Source organism: Acanthisitta chloris, unplaced genomic scaffold (assembly GCF_000695815.1).
Source record: "Acanthisitta chloris isolate BGI_N310 unplaced genomic scaffold, ASM69581v1 scaffold44240, whole genome shotgun sequence".
NCBI classification, from domain to species: Eukaryota; Metazoa; Chordata; class Aves; order Passeriformes; family Acanthisittidae; genus Acanthisitta; species Acanthisitta chloris.
In genome coordinates, this window is record NW_008650818.1 from 1 (window position 1) to 22802 (window position 22802).

General features: G+C 40.8%; 1 protein-coding gene across 1 annotated transcript; it reads left to right on the forward strand.

Moving 5' to 3' along the window:
* Positions 1 to 1002: 1002 nt before the first annotated feature.
* Positions 1003 to 22614, forward strand: LOC103797898 (zinc finger ZZ-type and EF-hand domain-containing protein 1-like; the record flags this gene model as incomplete). Its single annotated transcript, XM_009070135.1, has 22 exons — positions 1003 to 1122; positions 2387 to 2548; positions 3188 to 3317; positions 3574 to 3712; positions 4502 to 4667; positions 5146 to 5408; positions 6407 to 6570; positions 7144 to 7291; positions 7846 to 7985; positions 8433 to 8710; positions 9921 to 10095; positions 10618 to 10750; positions 12146 to 12342; positions 13139 to 13258; positions 14166 to 14354; positions 14701 to 14801; positions 15323 to 15458; positions 16475 to 16834; positions 18655 to 18798; positions 19629 to 19797; positions 21634 to 21732; positions 22449 to 22614. Coding segments are annotated over 22 exons (3699 nt in total), but the record flags the coding sequence as incomplete, so codon positions are not given.
* Positions 22615 to 22802: the final 188 nt, after the last annotated feature.

A 22802-nucleotide genomic window follows, 5' to 3' on the forward strand; every position in this document is an offset into this window, starting at 1 on the left:
GATGATCTGTAAGGTCCACTCCAACTCTAAATTCTGTGATTCTATAATTCAGTATGTCTTAGTCCTTGTTTTCCCCTAGTCACATTCATTGAACACAGTAGAAAGTTACTGCTTTTGAATCCATATGGATAATGAAATATGACTTGAGGTTTAGTTTTCAGGCTACTATGCTTATCTTGTGTGCTGCATTTTAAAAAATAACAATTAATAGTTATTTTCAAGTGGGACTTGCTTGTACAGCTCTTCATGCCAGTAGGTGTATCATGTGTTGGAATCACAGCATGAACACCTGGAAACATCCTGGCAGTTCCAACCACAGTCACAACAGACTCAAAAAGATGGTAGAGTCTTCAATTACTGCTGTAGCTAAAGTTCTGTTTAATTAAAGGTTGATTTATTTCTCATCTAAGAGAAAACTGTAGTGATCTCACTCCTTTAACTTGTAATCACTAGAGACATAAAAAAAGCTCCTATCACTTATATAACTGTGCCATTGTTCTAGGTCAAAAAAGACAGTTGGGAATTTTGTTGGGTTTTTTCAAATTTTGTGACCAGCTGATCAGAGCAGGAGCCAAATTGTGCTGCTGTGGTTCATGAATTGAGGTCTGATTTCTGTGGTGTGTCTGCCAGTGCTGTCTGAACTCTGTCAGTTGGCTCCAAATTTATTAGGAGCATTTGATGGTCATCTTGCAGTGCACTGATTACCTTTAAGATCTTGATTAGATTTTTGTAAAGCACATTTTTAATTTGAAGGAATGTGCTATCATTAGTGCCACAAGGATATTCTCTTTGCCTGTTTGCTTTCTTAACTTGATTCCTGGTGCAGGATTCTTTTTTTTGTGTTTGAAACTGCTAGGCTACATTTTAAATAAAACTGACATCCTTCCACTTGTGGGGAGGAGGGGTTAAAAAATGAGCTGTTTGTAAAATTTGCACAAATTTGCTACCTAAAACAACACACCAGTGAATTTCAGGCTACTAAACTGGTTCTTTAATTTCCAGCTACTTTGGAAACCTGGAGGGCTGTGGTGCTGAGCTGCACAAAGAGATTCGAGAGTCCTACTATCAGCTTGTTTTGTTCCTGGTAAATTCTGTGAAGGGATTCAGTGCTATTAATGACAGGTACAGTACATTACTTGCAGTACTTATGTGATTTTTATTTCCTGCTCCTCCACACCTCTTCCCTTGTCATTTGTTAATTAAGTGTGACCATACTGTGCATTACTTACAGAACTTAATAAGGAGCCTTGATTTTGTGGTCAAAAATGCCAAGTTGGGTTTTTTTTTTTGCTACTAAGCAAAAAGGCACAATAAATATATGAATGTTAAAACCTTCACTTACTGCATTGTGTAGTTAGAATTGCACAGTGTGTTTCTGAAGCTTAGGAGTAAAATACTAGAAATAGCAAATTTATTGTGGAATACTTGGGCAAGAGCAATGCCACAGTAAACATGGCAACTGTGCAACCATGCTTTAATGGCAAAACTCATGCTTTGTTAGCATTCTGGTTAGAATTTGGGGATTTATAGCTGTGTGTCCTAGAGAAATGAGAATTTTGTGACAACGTCAGTCCCTCTGCCAGTAACTTCCAAGTCTTTGTCCAGTTTCATCTGAACATGACAATGGTTTCAAAGGGAACAAATGGCATGAGGCCACACCTTGAATCCTATGCTCAGTTCTGGGCCCCTCAGGTCAGGAGGGACATTGAGGGGCTGGAGCAGGTCCAGAGAAGAGCAACGAGGCTGGTGAAGGGACTCGAGCACAAGTGCCATGAGGAGAGGCTGAGGGAGCTGGGGGTGTTCAGCCTGGAGAAGAGGAGGCTCAGGGGAGACCTTCTCCCCTCTGCAACTCCCTGACAGGAGGTTGGAGTCAGGTGGGGGTTGGTCTCTTCTCCCAGGCAACCAGCAGCAGGACAAGAGGGCACAGACTCAAGCTCTGCCAGGGGAGGGTTAGGTTGGATATTAGGAAGAGATTTTTTACAGAGAGAGTGCTCAGGCATTGCCATGTGCTGCCCAGGGAGGTGGTGGATTCACCATCCCTGGAGGTTTTCAAGGTGAGACTGGATGTGGCACTTAGTGCCATGGTCTAGTAACCATGGTAGGGTTGGACTTGATTATCTTGGAGATCTTTTCCCACCTGGCTGATTCTATGAAATTCCTGTATATAACAAGAATATGTACTGCAGGGAGGAGACAAACACTTGCTACTGCTCAGGCAGTAGCATAAGCTCAATCTTTGTGGCAGGAACTCAGGTTATCATAGTTACTTTAATGCAGAGTAAAGCCTGAAATCAGTGTAAAGTGGTTGTCTGCTCTTACCCCACAAAGACCTATTTCAGCTCCAGGTCAAAGCTGTCATCTTTTGTGGCCTTTTGTTTTAATTTAGGTCATTGCTTCCTGCCTTGTCATGTGTGCAGACAGCTCTCCTTCACCTTTTGGATATGAGCTGGGAGCCAAGTGACCTGTCCTTCTTTGTTGAGATTCAGTTACCACATCTCCTCATGACAACATCACAGGAGAACATAAGTATTCATGACAGTGTCATTTGGTGAGTCAGGAAGAAAGAAACTTTCACATGGTGCTATCTATTGATACCATTTTACCAAGAAAGGCTCCTGAACTTTGTGCTGGACCAAGCAGTAAAAGTACTATTAACAAGTATGGCACAATTTTGGCCACTACCCAAGGGCTTAGCTGAAGTATTGGAATGTTTTTGCAGCATTGCTAGTGCAAAAACTATTAACATTTTATCTTTAACCTGATTCTTGCTGGAACACTTCACAGTATAGCAGGAGGCAGATAATGCTGTTTCTTGCCTTGATAAATGTCAAATGTTTTTAACACTTCCATGTTGCAGTTTTATAATATTTGTGCTTCTTACCCGTGAGCAAATGTAAAGGCCAAAAAGCTTTTAAAATCTCATGTCATCTGCTAGCATTCCAAAAGCAGTTTTTTAAGTGTGGATTGCTCTGATTTTGCATTCTGGGCCCCATATGTCTTTAAGAACATGCCACAGAGGCAAGAAAAAGGTGTCTCTTGGTCATTTATTGCTCAAATGAAAGGGAGTTCTCGATTCTGTTTTTATTAGCATGTTATAGGCTTTTGTTCTTTAAAAAAACAAGTAAAATTACATGAAAGAGAAGCCTGATTGCATTCAAACTTAGTTGTAAGCTTGTTTTTCTTTTAGTCAGTGGAGTGAAGAAGATGAAATTGCAGACTACAAGCAAAACTGTGAATGGATGGATGAATGTCAGGATGTAATGTTTGAGACCTGGTATGAAAAGATAGCTCAAGCTAACCCAGAGAAGCAGAGAAAGGTGACCTCATGTTTTGTTTACTTATCTGCAGAAGGGGTAAATAGGAGACCTTTAAAAGCCTAAAGCAGAGAAAGCAATCTGGCTTAAACTGAATGTTCATGAGTTGCATCTCTGGCTCTCTGTAGACCTTCAAGAGTCTAAAATGATATAAAGATCCATTTTTGGCAGGGGAAGTGTTCTGCTGTCTGTCTAGAATGAGCTTCCTTGAAAGTCAGAACATAACACTCAAGTCCATTGTGTCCATTTGTTGCTCTAGATGCACATGTTTGTGGCTCGTTACTGTGACCTGTTAAATGTGGACATATCCTGTGATGGCTGTGATGAAATTGCCCCTTGGCATCGCTACCGCTGCCTGCAGTGCAACGACATGGACCTGTGTAAAACTTGCTTCCTTGGTAAGGACCATTAAAAACCCCTCAAAATCCTCTACTTGAAGGCAAGATGGTATCTGCTAAATGTGTCATGGTTTAACCCCAGCTAGCAACCAAGCCCCATGCAGCTGCTCACACACTGCCCCACCAACGGGATGGGGGAGAAAATTGGAAGCATAAAGGCTAGAAAAACTCATGGGTTGAGATAAAGACAGTTTAATAGAGAAGGCAAAAGCCACACACACAAGCAGAGCAAAACAAGGCATTAATTCATTGCTTCCCATGGGCAGGAGGTGTTCAGCCAGCTGAGCAGGGCCCATCACGCGTAATGGTTCCTTGGGAAGACAAATGTCATCACTCCAGATGTCCCCCCTTCCTCCTTCTTCCTCCCACTTTATATACTGAGCATGATGTCAAATGGTATGGAATATCCCTTTGGTCAGTTTAGGTCACCTGTCCCAGCTGTGTCTCCTCCCAATCTCCCATGCATCCCCAACTTCCTTGCCAGTGTGGCAGTATGGAACACAGTAAAGACCTTGGCTCTGTGTGAGCTCTGCTCAGCAATAATAAACACATCTCTGCATTATCAACCCTGTGCCCTGCACAAATCCTGAACATGGCCCCATCCTAGCCACTGGGAAGAAAGTTAACTCCACTTCAGCCCAAACCAGCACAAAATGATGCATAAAGCCAAACACTTTTCTTCTGGATACCTTAGAAATGTTTAACTTTCCTTTCCCTAACTGAATGTGAAGTTGAAGTTAGGAAAGGTCCTTTATCAGAAAGGTTTTACAGGGAAATCTTCCTTTCCAGGTGGAGTTAAACCTGAAGGCCATGAGGATGACCATGAAATGGTTAACATGGAGTATGCCTGTGATCACTGCCAAGGAGTTATCATAGGTCGGAGAATGAACTGCAATGTGTGTGATGACTTTGACCTTTGCTATGGATGTTATCATGCAAAGAAATACTCTGACAGGTATTAAATATGTGGTTTTGTTTCCCCCACTTGGCAGAAAAACAATAATTAGCAGCCAAATACAATCAGTCATTCTTGTGGTACTTCATACAGGGCTGTGCCTACGTCAGAACATCTACTTGGTGTCCTTTAGGGGAAACATAGTGAATATAGGACTAGTTCAGCAATAATGTCTGCAGTTTGAAAACCTGCCTCAACCTCTGAACTAACTTGGTAGCAATTGTTTGCTGGCCATCACTGTGAGAGCTGCAGAAGGAGAGTTACCAGCCCTATGTGGTAGGGTAGAAAAGATGAACATTACTGAGGTTAGACAACAGTTTTCAGTGCTTGGCACCAAAGACCTTGAAAAACAGGTCCACACTTTGAACCTCTGGAATGTGTTGGGTTTTAGTTTCCTCTAAAGGTGTTGTGTGTTACTCAGTACATTGGTTAGCAAGAAAGCTTCTGCATATCAAAATGATGTCCCTTCTTGTTTCAGCCACTTGCCCACTCACAGCATCACAGTGTATCCCATGGTGACTATCCGGATCAGCGACCGGCAGCGGCTCATCCAGCCATATGTCCACAATTATTCCTGGCTGTTATTTGCAGCTTTGACTCTCTACAGTGCAGATCTGGCAAATGGGGAGGAAGTAGAAGGAGAGAAACTAGATTCCCAGGTCCTCAGTCATGCCAGAGTTCTGCAACATCAGTGCATTCAGCTCATTGGAGACTGCTTGATGAAGGCACAGCACGGAAAAGGTGAGTCAGCTCCTCCTGCACCGAAACAATGGTTTCTACAAGTGTCAGAAAAGTCTGTGGTTACTCACTTTAAAGTTTCCAAAGGAAAGGGGAAGCTACTGTGTACTTGACTGAGAAGAACTGTTTATGGAGAAAGCAAATGTAGAACAAGTGCCATTCAGGGTCACTGGAACATGGAAAATAGAGTGCTTGAGAAAATTAATTTTATGCTTACATAAATATTGAAGACAACTTGGCAACTCTCTGGTTGTTTTTTTTTCCATCTTAGCTGTTGTGAAGAGATCAGTCAATACAGCTTCATGTTCTGTTAGTGATGTGTTACTGACAGCTGAAGGACAGCAAATGACTTGATGGGAAATGGTTGGTTTTTTTGTTCCGTGTCTCTTGACAGGAATTTTTTTACCTTTTTTGTAGTAGGAGATGAGTTTTGGGGATGATGATTTGTCTGGAAATGCAGATTTTCTGTGAATATATCAAAATTTATAGACTCAAATTCAGATAAGTTTGCTGATAGTTTTTGTGAGCAGCTGAAATATCACCAGCACCAAGTACTTAGTCGTAGTCGTTATTGAATCTGTTTGCAACACACAGTTTTATTGTACAAATATTTAAGTGCTCAGAAGATTGAAAGCTAAGACAAATTTAATGTTCCTTTTATAATTTTCACCTTTGGGAGGTTCTCTAACACTTCCTTAAATGAATTAAGATCTATACCCCAACGATATCTTTGTGAGTTGGAAGGTGTCATCAGCTGTTCATCACTATTATCTGATGGGACCACATCATTAAATGAACATGATGGGGAACATCTTTTTGATGGAGTTGACATTCAGAAGAAGTGTGTGAGAAGTTTGTAGTTCTCTTTCAAAATGTTTCAGTTCTAGTATTCAGAAAAAGTGTGTGAGAAGTTTGCAGTTCTCTTTCAAAATGTTTCAGTTCTAGTTTTGGCCTATCTTGCCACTCAACAGCTAAAGAGCTTTTATACCTTTTGCTTTCAGGTCTGAAAAATTTAGCTCTCCTCTGCATGTTACCAGAAGATGAATCTTTCTCAGAGAATGACACTGTTTCAGGCAGTCTTCCCACAGATAGTGCTCCAAAGAGTCATCCTGGTGATAAAGCAGTGAAGGGAAGAGATGAGAAACCCAGCACAGTGCGTTGTAATGTAAGTACCTGTTATCTCCAGCACCCCTGGTGTGCTCTACGTCATCTTCAGATGCCTAAACATCCTATTCTGGATGTGTAGCTGAAATCATAGAGAGCAATGATTTCTTTTGTTGGTAAAAGTCAGGGGCAAAGGGGACAGTTGTTGTTTGGTTCACTTCATCATTAGCTCCAGCTGATCAAAGACAAAAGCATCACATTCTTACAGACAACTGACTCACAAAGCATTGGAGAGAAGGGGCAAAGCTCACTCTTTGTTGAAGGGCTGTCATTTCCCCTGGTTGTTAGCACTGTTTGGGTAGGAGAATGAGTTTCCTAGTTTTAGACACAGTATAAAACGATCACAGTGTCATAATTTTATTATGCACAGAGATAGGAGCAAAGCAGAGCAAATGCAATTTAATTGTGTGGAAGCTTAAGACATATGTATACATCAAGAAATCTTAGTCAAAGAAAGGCTTTGATACTTGAAGAAAAGTGTTTGTCAAATGCAGGTGACTGTATTCTTCCCATGCTTGTTCCTGCAAGTATTCAGTTTTGGTTTAATCTTTTAGTACCTTTGGTTTATTTTTAGGGGAAAGGAGACACTCGCAAGGCAATCCAGTCCCCTGCAGAAGATAAAGCAGGAAAACAAGGAAGTGACAGCAAAGCTGTCCTTGCAAAGAAAGCTGTTGTGAGACAAGAGTCAGACTTGCCTGTGGATGAGAATGTTTCTCCAACAGGTAAAAAATGATTTCTCCCTTTCCCCATCATGGAGATATCCATTCCTGTGCAAGGCAAACAGCTGCTTTTTCCTTCCTAATCCAGTTTTGCATATTTGCAAATGGCTTTAATGCAAGCAAGCTGTGTGCTGTGTGAGAGCAGCTGCTGCCCTGCAGGTCAAAGGGTTCTAGAAATCAGGGTAGACTTCCCCAGATACATATTCATGTATTGAGATTATAGATCCTGTTGGTCTAACACAATATTTGTGTATTCTCGTCTACTTGGAACCAGAAGTTAAGTGTTTTGCTCTGTTAAGGACTAATGTTGTAAGAATGATGAGAGTTGAATGGATCTCTCCATAGCACTGTCCTTTATGTGGTTTTAGCAGGTGGTTTACATCTCCTTACCTATTCTTTTATACACTTGTTTAAAGACTTTCTTTTCAACTCTTAAAAATCTTGTTTAAAATTCCTATGTATTTTTAGGTTTCATTTATAAAAATGAAGCTGTGTCTTATTTCTGTTATTTTTAGTGTCATTTGGGGGATTTTCTTCTTTTGTTTTTATTTAAAAAGCAGGTGACTCCCTCCCTGAGGATTCAGCCCAGAAGCCAGCAGAGAAGGTTTTAATACCTAGCCAAGAACAAGTTTTTGCTGAATGCTCTCAGAAGAGGATTCTGGGGTTGCTGGCAGCGATGCTACCACCCTTCAAATCAGTTAGTTCCTTTTCCTTTTGGTCTGAGGAGTTTTCTAGGTGTCACAAAGGATATGAATAAAACTCATAGTGAAATAAATGTGGGATGTGTTGTGGGATAAGCTCTTGTTGCTTGGATAAAACGTGAATTAGAATGTCTTAAGACATGACATATTACTGAGGAATGTAAGGGCTTGTTCCTGGGTGGGGGGAGAGGGAAAGGGATCTTGATGGATCTGAGAAGCAATCTGTGTTATCTGTTCAACACTTGCAGAGTTAAAATCTTCAGTTTAGCTTTATGTCAGTGTCAGGGCAGCTTGACAGGCCAACAACTGAAGTAGGAAAGTAGTTTCTCATTCCTTTTGTCCTATGTGAAAGACCATTAGAACAGAAGCTTTTGTATGTGCTGACTTTGACTAAAGATGTTGTTTTCTTTCCCTGCCTTACTGAGGTTTTTCTCTTTCTGTAGGGCTCCACAATGTCTTTGATCAACCTGGAACAAATACTTCCTCTGATGTTTCATGTTGTAATCTCAAATGCTGGTCATCTAAATGAAACTTACCATTTAACCTTGGGACTGCTGGGCCAGTTAATCCTCAGGCTTATGCCTGCAGAAGTGGATGCTGCAGTGACTAAAATCCTTTCAGCCAAACATAATTTGTTTGTACCAGGAGATGGATCTACAATGCCAGAAGGATGGAAGACAACTCATCTTCTGTTCAGTCTGGGAGCTGTGTGTTTAGACAGGTGCCTTTTACTTTAAACCAATTAGTTAATAACATTCTCTGCTGTGTGCCTAGAGGCTTTTTAATAGCAAGTCAATTAAATCTGTACTGTGATCATGGAAAGGGCTTAGCATCTGCAGCCCTTGTTGCAGTGGGAATCTTCATTTCCTTCCAGAAGAAGGCTGAGTGTTGATGAGTGGCTTAATTTCCTGTGTTTACCTACATAGCATGTCATGGTGGAGGAAAGAAGGTTTGGAAACTTGATGGAAAACTGAAATACAGTCCTGTATCTGTTGTATGACATTAGTTCTCTGACACTGTTACATACAGGGAGAGTGAGTAGGCACTGGAATGTGCTGCCCAGGGAGGATTCACCATCCCTGGAGGTTTTCAAGCTGAGACTGGATGTGGCACTTAGTGCCATGGTCTAGTAACCACAGTAGGGTTGGACTTGATCATCTTGGAGGTCTTTTCCAACCTGGTTGATTCTATGATCTCTTGTGGAGCTTGGGAAAGGAGGAGAGTGTGTCATGGTGTAACTGTCACCAGTTCTGGATGTTGTGCTGAGTTCTGGATCTGGCCCTTTTGTGTGTGAGTTTTCCAGAGAGAGTGGTTTGTATAGTGAAATTGCACTGGAAATAGCAAGGAGGGACAGATTTTGAAGATGCTGAGAAAGCTCTTAAGGTCAATGTTCAGTGATCTCAAGATCAATGTTGTGCCTGTTAAACATGACTTAGTTTTCATTGTTGCTGTGTTTCACAGGGTAGGTTCACAAACAAATAGAAAAGTATATGAAATTTAAAGGCAGAATATCCAGAGCATTAGCTGAGGGAAAGGATTTTCTCAAAGACTAACTTCAGAGCAAGGAGGCCAATCCCTCTGGATTATTTGTGTAGTCCACAGAGAGACCAGGTAGTCACATACACAGGATATAACCAACTTACTGTTGTGCAAACAAAAACTTCTGAGCTCTAAATTGAAATTAGGGATTAACAGTAGCAGTGTTCAGGCACACTTTGACTTGGGACTGTAAACCCTTTAAGAAAATAGTAGTATTTATGCTGCAGTGATGAAAAACAAAAGAGAATTCATATATCAGCTGATGTGAAAGCCCCAAATATTTGGAAAAATTGTTCTGTAACGATATGAGAGCTACAGATGTGACAGATTACAGTGATACCCTGTCTTGGGGAAAACCAACCCTCCTAATCCAGCCTCCTCTTGCTTTGCAGCCGTGTGGGTCTGGACTGGGCAAGCTCCATGGCAGATATTCTTCGCTCTCTGAACTCTTCTGCACAGTGGCACAGTGTGATTGCTGCTTTCACTGACCACTGCATTAAGCAGCTTCCCTTCCAGCTAAAGCACACCAACATCTTCACTTTGTTGGTGCTGGTTGGGTTTCCTGAGGTGAGTAGCCTATTGATACTAAAGGAAATGTAATGGAGCTTTTAAATGTCTGTGTCTAAATACTGTGGATTTCATCTCTTGGGGACATCCATGTCAGAACAGAGTGTGTGTCAGTGTTCACATCTTTCCCCTTGCACACCATTAATGTTGATCTAATGGAGAAGAATGAGGCTGGTTTTACCTGGCATTTCTGTGAATGCTACTTACAACTACTACCAGACAACCAGCTTAGTGTGTTTGAGTATCAAAAAGGACTTTTATAGAAGCAGAGCAATCCCAGCTCACTCTTGATGGTTTTAACTCCATTACTTCAGGTTAGAATGCCTGTGTAGCATTAAGTTGGTTATTTTAAACATTTCTTTTGTAGAAGTGAACTGCCATTTTCTAAGGATCAGCACATACCTGGCAGTTTGCTCAGCTACAAAGCACAATGCCAAGTATAAGCAGATGTAACCAGTATAAAAGATGACTGTGTATTTGCAAAGAAATACTCCAAATCATAACAAACTTCTACAATTTCAGGTACTGTGCATGGGAACTCGCTCTGTGTACATGGACAATGCTAATGAGCCTCACAATGTGATCATCCTGAAGCATTTCACTGAGAAGAACAGGGCAGTGGTTGTAGACATCAAAACCCGAAAGAGGAAAACAGGTTCTGTGGCATTTTTGTTTTATCAGAGCATCACAGAGTGTTTCCTTACAGTTTGTTATGGATACCCAAAAGCATATTTTCTCTAGACCACTTTGTGCAGGTCTGCAGAGTTTGAATTCTGTTATTAGCAGGTTGCCTGATTTTATTCTGTGCTCACAACCACGTGGAGAAGCTTCTGCAATAAAGATTGTGGAGGCTCATTTTCTTTTATAAAAACTCTGCCATTTGTTTTTATTCAGAAAAGGATTTAGAAATCTGTTAAGACCGTTCCATTAATTGAGAGATCTCAGGAATAGGCTTTTAATGAAGCAAATGTTTCTCTTTTGAGACTTGCTTACTGCTTGTGTTGTATCCTGTACCAACCTGTGCTTAATGTGTTAAAACAATTGCAAATTAAAAAATTATAGTGCCTCTGTGTAGTTAGGTGCTGCTAAATAAAGGAAAGGTACTCAGGACCTAAAAGCTTTTGGGATAGTCCATTTTCTTGCTCAAAAAATGCTCTGCATTTTTTGGAAGTGCCTGTTTCCAGACACTATGGGCCAGATGTGCTACTGACTAGCAAATGAAGGCCAAGAACAAACACAAACATAGCAATTATTGATTGATTGCTTCTGAAATGATCCTGTCTTGGCTGGTTTTTCCTGGTCCTGTAAAAAAGCTTACCATGAGGACAGGCTTCACTTCTTCAATCATGTGCTTTAGAAACTGTTCTGTCTTCTCTGCTTCCCTCCTCCTGGAAGAACTTTGCAAAACATTTTGAATACCCCAAAAATTTGAGACCAAGCTAAACATTTAACACATAACAAATCAGCTGAATTTCTAGAAGCAAAGGCTTTGAGCTTTGGGACACATCACCTCATATTGTGAAGTTACTAAAGCAAAGGTTGTCCCAAGATTTGACTATTGAAATTATGTAAAAGACACTTGGAAAAATCAACAGACTAAACTGATTTTTGATATTGAAGGAAGATTTGAATAGAAAAGCTTTTCTTTTGCTGTTTGGTTTTTTTGGTTTTTTTTTGTAACTGTTGACATTTTAAACAGTAAGAGCAGAAAGATTTATTTCAGCATATCAATTACAGGTCAAAAATTTCCCCATTTGAATTGTAAACTACAACACATGCTGCTTTGTGTGCTGTACTGCTAATGTGCAAATATATATGTGCAGGCAATCAGCTCCTGCCAGAAGTTACCTGGGGATTTTTAACTTGCTTTGAATAAATATTATCTTGACTGTTCAGAAAATTGGAGATAATTTTAATCCAAGACCTTTATTAAAACATAATTCATGTAGGGATCATGTTCATGTCTCAGCCTACTCATAGCTGTGGGTAAGAGATGACTCCACAACATTTGAAGGTGAACTTAATGAATTGTGTTTTTTCTCTCTTGTAGTGAAAGACTATCAGTTGATTCAGAAGTCTGGACAAGAAGGCAGTGATTCCCAGACCCAGCTGAGACAGTATCTCCAGCACTTTGTCCTCATATCCACCCACCTCCTGCAAACCAGCATGGACAGCAGCTATGCTGAGGCAGTGGAGACAACCTGGGTCTTGTCACTTGCTCTAAAGGGGCTTTACAGAACACTGAAGGTATCTGACATGTAGAAAATGATAGATTAATAGAGATTCATAATCTACCCTGTGCTGCAGGAACTTAGGTAATGTCTGAGCACATTGGGAAACTAACACAAGGGCATTTCTCACACAGTTGGCTCCTTTAATTCTCAGTCTGTAGGGGGTTGAAAATGTTGCTGGGCTTTAAATAGCATTTGTGAGGCTGAGCTGGAAGCTGGATCACTTCTGCTCTGTGGGGGCTGACCATTCATGAAAGCTGAAGAAGAAAATCATAGAGATAACACTTTCTGGAGTGAAACTCATCTTCCCCTTTTCTCACTCCTGGAGGATTTGAAGAGGGAATCTGCAGGTCTTTTGGACTGTCAGAGCAAAACAGATACTCAGTTACTACTCTGTGTGTATCATAGATGATACCCTTAAGGGATGTGAAATGGGGATTTGTATTTTGGATTGAGAAAAATGTTTTTTACTTGAGAAAAAAGTTTTTTACTCTAAAGGGTGGTGAGACAGTGGCACAGGTTGCCCAGAGGGAGGCTGTGGCTGCCCCAGCCCTGACAATGTTCAAGTCCAGGCTGGATGAGCCTTGAGCAACCTGATCTAGTGAGGAGGTGTCTCTGCCCAGAGCAGGGGGGTGGGACTGGATGGTCTGTAAGGTCCATTCCAACCCCTAAATTCTATGATTCTATGATCTTAGGGAAATGAAAGATTCCCAGTATTGTTCATCTGGACAGGAAATAGATCTGAGACTGTCAAAGCCTTGCAAACATTGTGATGCATTGTTCCCTTTCTATATGTGTGTCTATGTGTGTAGATTCATGGTTTTAAGGAGATCCAAGCTGCCTTTCTCCAGTCTGGTTTATTGAAGCTTCTAGTGAAGAAATGTAGCAAAGGAACTGGTTTCAGTAAGACGTGGCTTCTCCGGGACTTGGAGGTAAGAAAAGTGGTGGTTAGGGAAAAGACTTTGCACAGCAGCATGAAAGGCTATGGCACTGCCCTTGCCTTCTGTGAAGGAAGTCTCAAGAGTAATTCTAATTAGTCTCTAAAGAGATGTTCACTTAACTGTGTCCCTGTATGTTCTTTCCTCTGTCCATCAGAGGAGTGTAGATAATAGCCTTAACTTCTTTAAAGCTGGAGCTGATTCTCATTAATCTGGTTGTATTTCAAAGAAAATTGCAAGATGAGGCCTTAATTACCTGTTCAGTTTCTTTTGTGGGTTTTGTTTAGGCTCTTCTTTAACATTCCATTCTTTTAAGAAGCAATAATCTCAGAGCAAAGCAAGACTTGCATTGCTCAGTGACAGGTACAAGGTATTGCTGCAGTCAATAGACCTGTGGGCATGTGCTTTGAGTGCTTGTTAATTGCTGAAATACAAGTGTGCTTCAACTGTTAGATGTTTTATCTCAGGCAGGAGTTGTGGTAATTCATATTTGGGACTGTAGCTGTGCTGAAGCCAAAGGGATGTTTTCAGAGAAGAGTGTGTAGTGGCATCACTGGCATTTTGGTGATGGTCACTTTTGCTCTGTCCTAGAATCTTCAAACCTTTGATGTACTGAAATGGTTAAGTTATTATTTTCTCAATGTTTTTTATACTTCCAGCTAATCACTGAAGTTGCCTGTAGCAGGCTGGAAGGTGTAACTCATTTGTGAAGTGGGAAATTATGTTGGTTTTTTGTTTTGGTGACTGTTTATTTTCTTTTTTTAGGTGCTGCTTCTTTTTAGGGTAGCATGTATTAAGCATTATCAGCCCAGGTCTGATAGTGTTCTCCTAAAATGCTGGTTGCAGATACACTAATAACATCTACAGCTGTCACACCATATGCTACCTTTTTTCTGTGTAGATTTTGTCAATAATGCTGTATTCCTCAAAGCAAGATATCAGTTCCCTGGCTGAACAGGAGGACACTGAACTGGAAGAAAGGGAACAGGATCCAGATGTGGAGCAGCCTGTTGTTGGTCCTGTGGATGTAGAGCAGAACAAACTTGATCCACTGGAGGGTTTGGATGAAGCCACCAAAATATGTTTCTTGGTATTTAAACTTAGCTTACCTCCTTTGAAGTTACTGTGCATTTGTTGGTTGCAGAGAACATTTGGTAGTTTATATGGCTGTTTTTCTTCTAAATATACAGAATATGTGGCTAGGGTTTTCAGTGTGTTGTTCTCTAAGGGAAATTAGAAGTGCAGTAATGAATGCTACAAAATCATTAGAAAGTGTTTTGCTAAATTCCTTTTCATTTTTACTAATCCAGATATCAAGTTCATTAATTCTCTACCTATGTAAGTGGGAAAATAATACCTATGACATCATTAAAGTAACTTAGCTTTGGTTTTCCCCTGTAATGTCTTCTTTATTCCTCTTTTTGCTCCTTGCCCAGATGACACATGATGCACTTAATGCACCTCTCCATATTCTTCGAGCCATGTATGAGTTGCAGATGAAAAGAACAGATTCTTTTTTCCTGGAAGTCCAAAAGAGGTATGTGAAAGTTTGGAACCTGCACAAAACCAGTTACTAGATGTGGGTGAAAACCTAAAATCTAATCAGTGCTGAACAGAACTTGTTCCAAGGATACAGTTTGGTTTTCATGTGTGAAAAAGTAAGGAAATAAACTCCTACTAAATTGTATTTATGGAAGCAAATCATCATGTTCTGGAACACATCACATGTTCTTCTCCATGTGTAATTCTCATGTGAAGACCTACTATGGCTCTGGATTCTGTGAACTGAGGAAGAATGAAGAGCTTCCATGTGTCTTCTAGTAGTCAAAGCATGTCATGGAGACACCATGTTCTCACAAAAATGAGAAGTTTTCTACCATTTAAAACCTTTGGCTTGTCAGAACAGGGAAGGTAGTCAACACGATAAAAATAGGGAGAGTTTCATCTTTCCAAAACAGAAGGTGGGAAGATTTCATTTGCATGTAATTGCACTCATTTAGTTTGCATTGCTTTCAAAACACATCTGTGTATTTTTCATTTGCTTTTGCCTCTTTCAAGGTTTGATGGAGATGTGATTACCACGGACGAGAGGATCCGAACTCTGGCTCAGAAGTGGCAGCCCAGCAAGCGCCTGAGGCTGGAGGAGCAGAGTTCCAAGGCAGTGGATACAGATATGATCATCTTACCCTGTTTGGTATGTTCATCTCCACAAACTGGAGCAAGTGTGAAACAATTCATTTAGGCATTAACTTCAGTTCTGTTTAATAACTTCAAACCTGCGATGATTATTTTTTTAACGTCTGAAATAATCTGTTATTAATGTTGGATGTCAAAGTGATGAACAGGTACAACAAGATGCATTTCTTCCTTGTAATTCCTTCCTTCAGGAAATAAGAGAAGCTGATTCTCAGGGCAGGAGGACAAACTGTGATTGCAGGCTGTAATTTCCTTTCCCCATACAAGAGAAATTTTATCTAATTGCTACAAGCTCAGGCTGTGCCACTGTTCTAGCATGTCATTGTTATCTTACAGTAAGTTCAGCAGAACAAGGAAGCAATGAATTTATCTTGTAAAGTAGACACTACACTTGCAAGCTTTAGGTTTTACATTCAATAGCATAGTCCAAAGCTCTTTGCTTTATTTTGGGTGCTCATTCCTGGCCCTGTGGTGTCACCAGCACAACTGTTTATCAGTTGCATAGCAAAGCAGATCAAGAGCTTTCTGAAGTAGTTTTACATAATTTTAAGGAAAAAAAAAATAGGCCTTTCAACAGCTTATAGAGAGGCTGTGAGATATCCACTCCTGGAAATTCTCCAGGCTTAACTGGACATAGCCTTGATTTTGAAGTTGTCTCAGCTTTAAGTCAGATGTGAATGATCTCCAAAAGTCCCTCCCAACTTGCCTCATTTTGTGGTACAAGTAGCTTTACCTGTGTAGGTCAACATAAATGAACACTTCTGTTACAATTGTACTTGCTGTTTCCACTAGTGTGTGCAGTCAGGAATACATCAGTGTGTAGTGAAGTCTGTTGACATCAACAGTTTTTGAAGAACTCTGTCCCTGTAGCTGTGTGAGAGATCACACTTCAGTGTTCTTTGACAAACTCATTTGTCAGTTCAGTTTGCAGTCTGAGGGACTGCTCAGCTATCCAGACAGAAGGAAGTAAATGGCTGAGACCCTGGTTTTAAACTTGCATTTCTCCTTTTGCAGTCAAAGCCTGCACTCTGTGATAAAGCAACAGAAGAAACCAATCCTGTGGCCCAAAAACTGATCACCAACACGGAGAGTGATCTCCAGCTCAGCTATGCCAAGCAGCGTCGCACCAAGAGTTCCATCCTCCTGCACAAGGAGTTGGACTCCAGGAGTAAAAAGGCTGTGAGGGACTATCTGTATCGTGTCAATGAGGCAATTGCTGTTCTTTATGCCAGGCATGTGCTGGCATCATTGTTAGCTGAGTGGCCTGATGATGTGGCAATAAATGAGGAAATCCTCGATCTCAGTGGCCCAGCCCACATGACATACATCCTGGACATGCTTATGCAGCTAGAGGAGAAGCAGCTATGGGAAAAAGTAAGTGGATTTCACTTAGACATGTGAACAAAACCTGTGCCTACATGCCATGAGACTCTGACTGACAAAAATACTCACAGTTCCTTTTTTTAGCTAAATTGAAACTCCAATATTTAAATTAGCTCTCAAAAAGAAGTTGGAATCTGTCAGGGCCTTAATGGGCTGATTTTGTTAAGAGAAAATGGAAAAACTAGCTCTGTGGAGGAAACTCAGTTATGAAAGAGCAAGATGGGAAGATAAATATAGGGAAATTGGGAAAATGTGCAGTGCCTTTTGAAAGCTGCTTTTTGTTAGATCTCAGTGTGCATATTGCAATACCTGTTACTGTGGTGGAAATGATCTTGGGATTATAATAGAGTGTTGTAGTGGAAGTGTCAGCTCAAGGCTTCACAGCAGTCAAAGCAAATCAAGGGCTGGGAATCTTCAAAGAAGGAATTAAGAATCAAAGGGAAGGCATTGATGTGCCACTGAACCAATAGTCTGCTTTGGTCTGGACTGCAGTGTGTGACCTGATCCCTCATCTCAGTAAAGAAATAAAATAAGGTGCAGTACAGCTGGAAGAGGCCTGGGGAAGAGTGGCAGGGATTATTACAGCCATGGGATAACTTCAGTATTCAGATAACTTCAGAACCAACTGGTTTTCTTCATCCTGGATCTTTCTCCTGTGGGGCCATTGAGGCAGGAGGAGTAATGGAAAAGTCTGTTCCTCTTTCTCTGTGGATTTAAAGCAGTAAATAGCATGCAAAAGTTAACAGCAAGTATTATTCACTGGCCCTCCCAGTAAGAAAACAAAGGAGTGTCAGATTAAGGTAATAAGTGGCAGGTCCAAAACAAACCAAAAGAACTGGTTCTTGACACAGGATGTCATGGAAATAATTGCCCCAGGTTGTTTTTATGGGTTCAGAAAAGGGCAGGATGAACTGATAGAATAAAAATCTGTTAAGGCATATTAAGTACAAAAGCATAGCCTTTGTTTTAGGCTGTTCTGCAAGTGTGTGGAGGCAAAGAATGCACACTGTGCTATGAACTGCCTTTGGAGTTTAATCTCCTTTTCCCCAGTAAATCAATTTTTGACCCTTTCGGTCTGAGCTAGTATTGCACTTTATAGGAGGAGTTAGGAGATTGCAGGTGAAGAGATGTAATGAGTTGCTAGAAGGACCTGGAAAAGGCCTCAAGTAACAGGCTCCTGATTTAGAGCTTTTGTGCTCTTCTGAAAAATGTGAAAAACTGGAGTCTCAGGTGGTTCCGAGTTACATTTAGTGTGACCTTATAGACTAAATGGCATTTTTTGGCTATCTTTAAAGACTCAGCTCCTGCATGTAGTGCTTTCAAACACTGCAGCCATTAATGGATGCTAGTAATTCCTTCTTATACATGGAGTTGTGCATTTTGAAGGCTAAAACATATGTCACATTCTACTCAAATCAAAACCTGTAGGTACAGAATGTAAAGATGCCTTTTTAGTGTGTTAACAAAGTCATTTATCTTCCTTGGTTACAGCTTTAGTTTCCTGTGAATTACTTTGTGGATTGGCCTTGATTCTCACATTTGTGGGAAGAGATGTACTAATGTCTCTCATGTTTTAATCAGATTAAGACTGAAAGATCTGGAACAGAGGACAGAGTAAAATCTTTTGCACTTCTGGAGATGACACTTGTAGGCATCATTTGTGAATTTGTCTTGTTTGTTGCTAGTACCTCAATTCCCTCTTCCAAAACACTGTGTGGCTAGAAAAGACTCGTGTCAGCCAGCAGCATGTGAGTTTGTAAATGTTGTTTTGACAGCAAATTGTATGGACATGACATGTTGCTTGTCTCCAGATTCTACAGAAGGTGCTGCATGGGTGCAATGAGAGCATGCTGGGAACCATGGCCCTGACAGCCTGCCAGTTCATGGAGGAGCCTGGCATGGCAGTCCAGATGCGAGAATCTCAACATCCTTACAACAACAACACCAACTTTGAGGTGAGTTAGCTTCTGGTACAGTGCATGGCTTGAAGATTCATTCAAATCACTAAGGTGGTTGGGGCAGAAGCCTCACAAAACTCCATGTGTGTATCCAGGGGACTTGTGTGCTTGAAGCACCATGAAGTCTGTCCAGGTTTGCTCTGAAAGGTGCCAGGTGACTGAGGCCTTGGCCTGTAAAGAAACATGCTCAGTAAGGCACTTTAATGTAGTCCTAATTCAATCATGTGAAAAGTGCCTAACTTAACTGGCTTTACTGTGCATGTGTTTAAAGCAGGTCATGTTTGTAAATGGTTTCAAGACCTTAATGAGCAAATATTGTGTTTATTAAGTGTGTTATTGTGCTGTTAGATGAAAGCTAGGAGTGGAGTCTTTTTTCTTGATTTTTCATTTTAGACTATCTTCCCCTGACACAAACAGTGTCTGATTTTCTTTTCTTGATACTGTTTGAAAGCATTTTTCTGATATAGTCTGGTAAGTAATTATTGCCTCTGGGCAGTCTTGGGATTTTTAATTTCCCTGCTGCTCTGACTCTTTTGAGTTTTATTTCTGAACTGCATATAAACCCTTAGGTTCTGGCAATGAGATCAATATCAGCAGCAGTTACTGCTTTTCAAAAAGCAAAGCAATTAATTGCACATGTTTAACAGCTAATGTGAACAATAGGCCATGCTTAACATTTGTTAAATTAGCTCTGGGTGAAAATACCAAATAGATGTTGACTCATGGAGATGCTGTAAGATCTGTTGTCCCTCCCTTGCTTAGATGGTTAAGTGGTTTCTTGGTGACACAGTGTGACAGTACACGAAGCTCATGTGTTTATTCCTCAGGATAAAGTTCACATTCCTGGTGCTATCTACCTCTCAGTCAAGTTTGACTCTCAGTGCAACACAGAAGAGGGCTGTGATGAGTTGCTCATGTCCAGCAGCAGTGACTTCCAGCAGGATCGGCACAGCTTCAGTGGGTCTCCACAGAAATGGAATGATTTTGAGCTTCCAGGTGAATAGGCAAACTTGGAGGATATTCCTGGGACTCTGGAGAGAAATTGCTGAGAGATGACAGTTAAATGTGGATGTTCCCAAGATATGTAGGAAAAAAACCAATCCTTTTCTGGTCCCAATCTGTTTGCTCTGCCATTGCTGCTCTTGCATTTGTTTCTTACAAGTAGGCTTATCTCTTGTGCTGTGACCTTTTTTTTCCACCCCAGTCAAAGCATGCACTTAGCTACTGGAAACAAATTTTGATCTTGATTCTGTTCCAGCACAGCCCTTGTTCTGCACGATATTCACTTACATTGTTTATGCCTTGTCTTACTTTCCACAGGAAGCACATTCTTTTATAAAAAAAATAGATAGGCTTATCTCTGTCTCCGTGTGCTCTACTGCTGCTCTGAGCAAATAGAGGCTGTGCCAAGGCCTTGGCTCCAGCTGGTGCCACAGAGCACAGCTGAAAAAAAAAATCAGTAGTTTGACAGCTTCAGTCTGATCCTCTAGGCACAACTTTGGTAATGCAGTAAGTAGCAAATACCAGGGAGCTGAAGGGTCTCCTGCTTCTTAGGTTGGGTTGTTTTAACCCACTGGGCACTGGGGCATTGCAGGAAACGTTTGGCTTAGAGTCCTGTCATCACCTGTAAAGATTTAGGAACTTTCTTAGCAAACCAGTTTGGGTTCCAAGGAGCTGTTTGGGTTACAGGGTGGCAGTTAGAAACAAATGTGTGCTCTGTGCAAATGTTTTGGATTTTTGTGAACTTTTCTGTCTTCCTTTTCCTCCCAAAGAGTTGCAGAGGTTTGCCAAGGGGCTGAACTTTGAGGGCCATTGTTTTGGAGCAGCTTTGGCTGTGAACTTTGAGTTTCACCTTGTGAGGCTTCATTTCCAGCCAAGGCTGCCTGGATTAAGGCTCTTGATTTCACTCAGCAGGCTTTAGCTGAAACCAGGCATTTGAAGGCTTCTGGCCTTTTCCTTTGATGTCAGGGCTTTCCCCAGACTCCTAAAAGTAGGAGAGAGTGTTGGCTCCATTTCATGATGGAAAAGGAAACAGGTTTTGAGATTTTTGTTCGTTTGTTTTTAAATCTTAAAAAATGTTTTCAAAATTTTTCTTCTTTGTGAAACTGAAAATTCTGCTTGTCCCAGGGGGATAGGATTTTTCATGGAGCAGAAGGAAATTCTAAGTTTTAACAGCTCTAATACTACAGAGCACTGTAGCTAAGGATATGTTTTGTGCAGCTAACTATCAGGGTTTATCTTGGTGAAGCTATAGATGCTACCATGATAAGAACCTCTTGAATGTTCCACTGCCTGGTGGTCAAACACTGTGGTACTCCTCCCACTTTTAGGTGATGGAGTTTAATCATTTTTTTTCCCTAGAGCAAAAGTGAAATTGAATTTTCTGACATGGAAAAGCCACAACTGTATTTTCAAGTATTTTAAACCCTTTGTCCAATGAATTCCAATGTTGTTGGAAAAAGCTTGGCTGCCTGTATAGAGGTCCTTTTTTCATAAATCATAACTGATCCATAACACAGTTGGAAAAGTGAAGTTCCATGGGTACAGTGTGGGATTTCTTCAACTTCCTCTATGTAGTTGTCAAAAATATAACAGATATTATCCTTCCTTGTAAGTATCTTTACACAGAGGAAACCATTATGGGTTTTGCTTCAGCCTCTTGTTTGTCCTACTGCTCTATGCTTTTGTAATCACCAAAAAATAAAAGATCACCTCTCTTAAATGACAATCTTGAGGATCAGGTCATTACAGACTTTGCAGTTGAATTGTCTGTGAGATAACAAAACTAATTCAGGAGTAATAATGTGGGTTTTCTCCTCCCCCTGCCCACAGGAGACACACTCTATTACCGATTTACTTCTGACATGAGCAACACTGAGTGGGGTTACAAGTTTACAGTGACAGCAGGTCATCTGGGAAGGTTTCAGACAGGTAAGAGCTGTGACAGATTTGTGGTTATCCCTTTCTTTTGACACAGAATTTGCATTCTCCACTGTTTTGGAAATAATGTGATTAGTTTTGGTCAAGTTGAAACTTGACTAATGTCTCTAATGTCTCTTACTTGCTGCGATTTTATGTTAGAAATACAAAATCTTCACAGAGACTTGGAGGTTGCAATTAGAATAATGCAATTTGCATTCAAAATCTCATTATATGAGAGTAATTACACAGAGGATTTAGTAAACCCTCCAAGATGCCATAATTGGAAACAGAAATAGTTGTAATTGCATTTTTTAAAAGTGGTTATCCATTCAAATAGGCTGGCTCTGGGTCTAATTTCTAGATACAGCATGAAAGGTTTTGTTAGGTTATTTTAGAGTTTAAATATTTTTAATGGAATTGAGGCTGGTGGATCATTTGCCATCAGCAAAACTCCAGTGCATATCACAGAACAATGAGGGCCTGTGGTTTGTCTGCCTTACTTGGGCCTAGCTTTAATTTTGAGTATGATTCTTACTCATTTTTACCTAAATTTTGCCCCAGAAAACAGTTGAAATGTCAGGATGTAGTCTAGAAAATCTTATGTTTTTATTTGGTAATTTAATTCCATATTTCTTCCTTGCTAGAGCAACACTTAGTGTAGGGAGAAGAGAAAACTGACTTTGTCCTGACAGAAGTAACAGCAGTTTCAATTTGCTTTCTTCCAGGGTTTGAAATTCTAAAGCAGATGCTGTCTGAGGAAAGGGTCATTCCTCACCTCCCCCTGGCCAAAATCTGGGAATGGCAGGTGGGAGTGGCGTGCAGGCAGACCGGGCACCAGCGCCTGAAGGCAATCCACCTGCTCCTGAAGATAGTGCAGTGCAGCACCCAGAGGTAAGGGCACTGCTGTCGTGCACTGAGGGCAAAGGGCAGGAGAGCAGAAAAGTAACTCAGCTGGTTTTGAAGCCCAAGCCCCATGATTTGAAGTAGGTGCTCCTAATTTGGCATGTCAGATACAATTCGCAGTGTCTTGTTAGCAGAAATTAGCCCATGGATTGGACAGGGACACTCTCTGCTGGGTG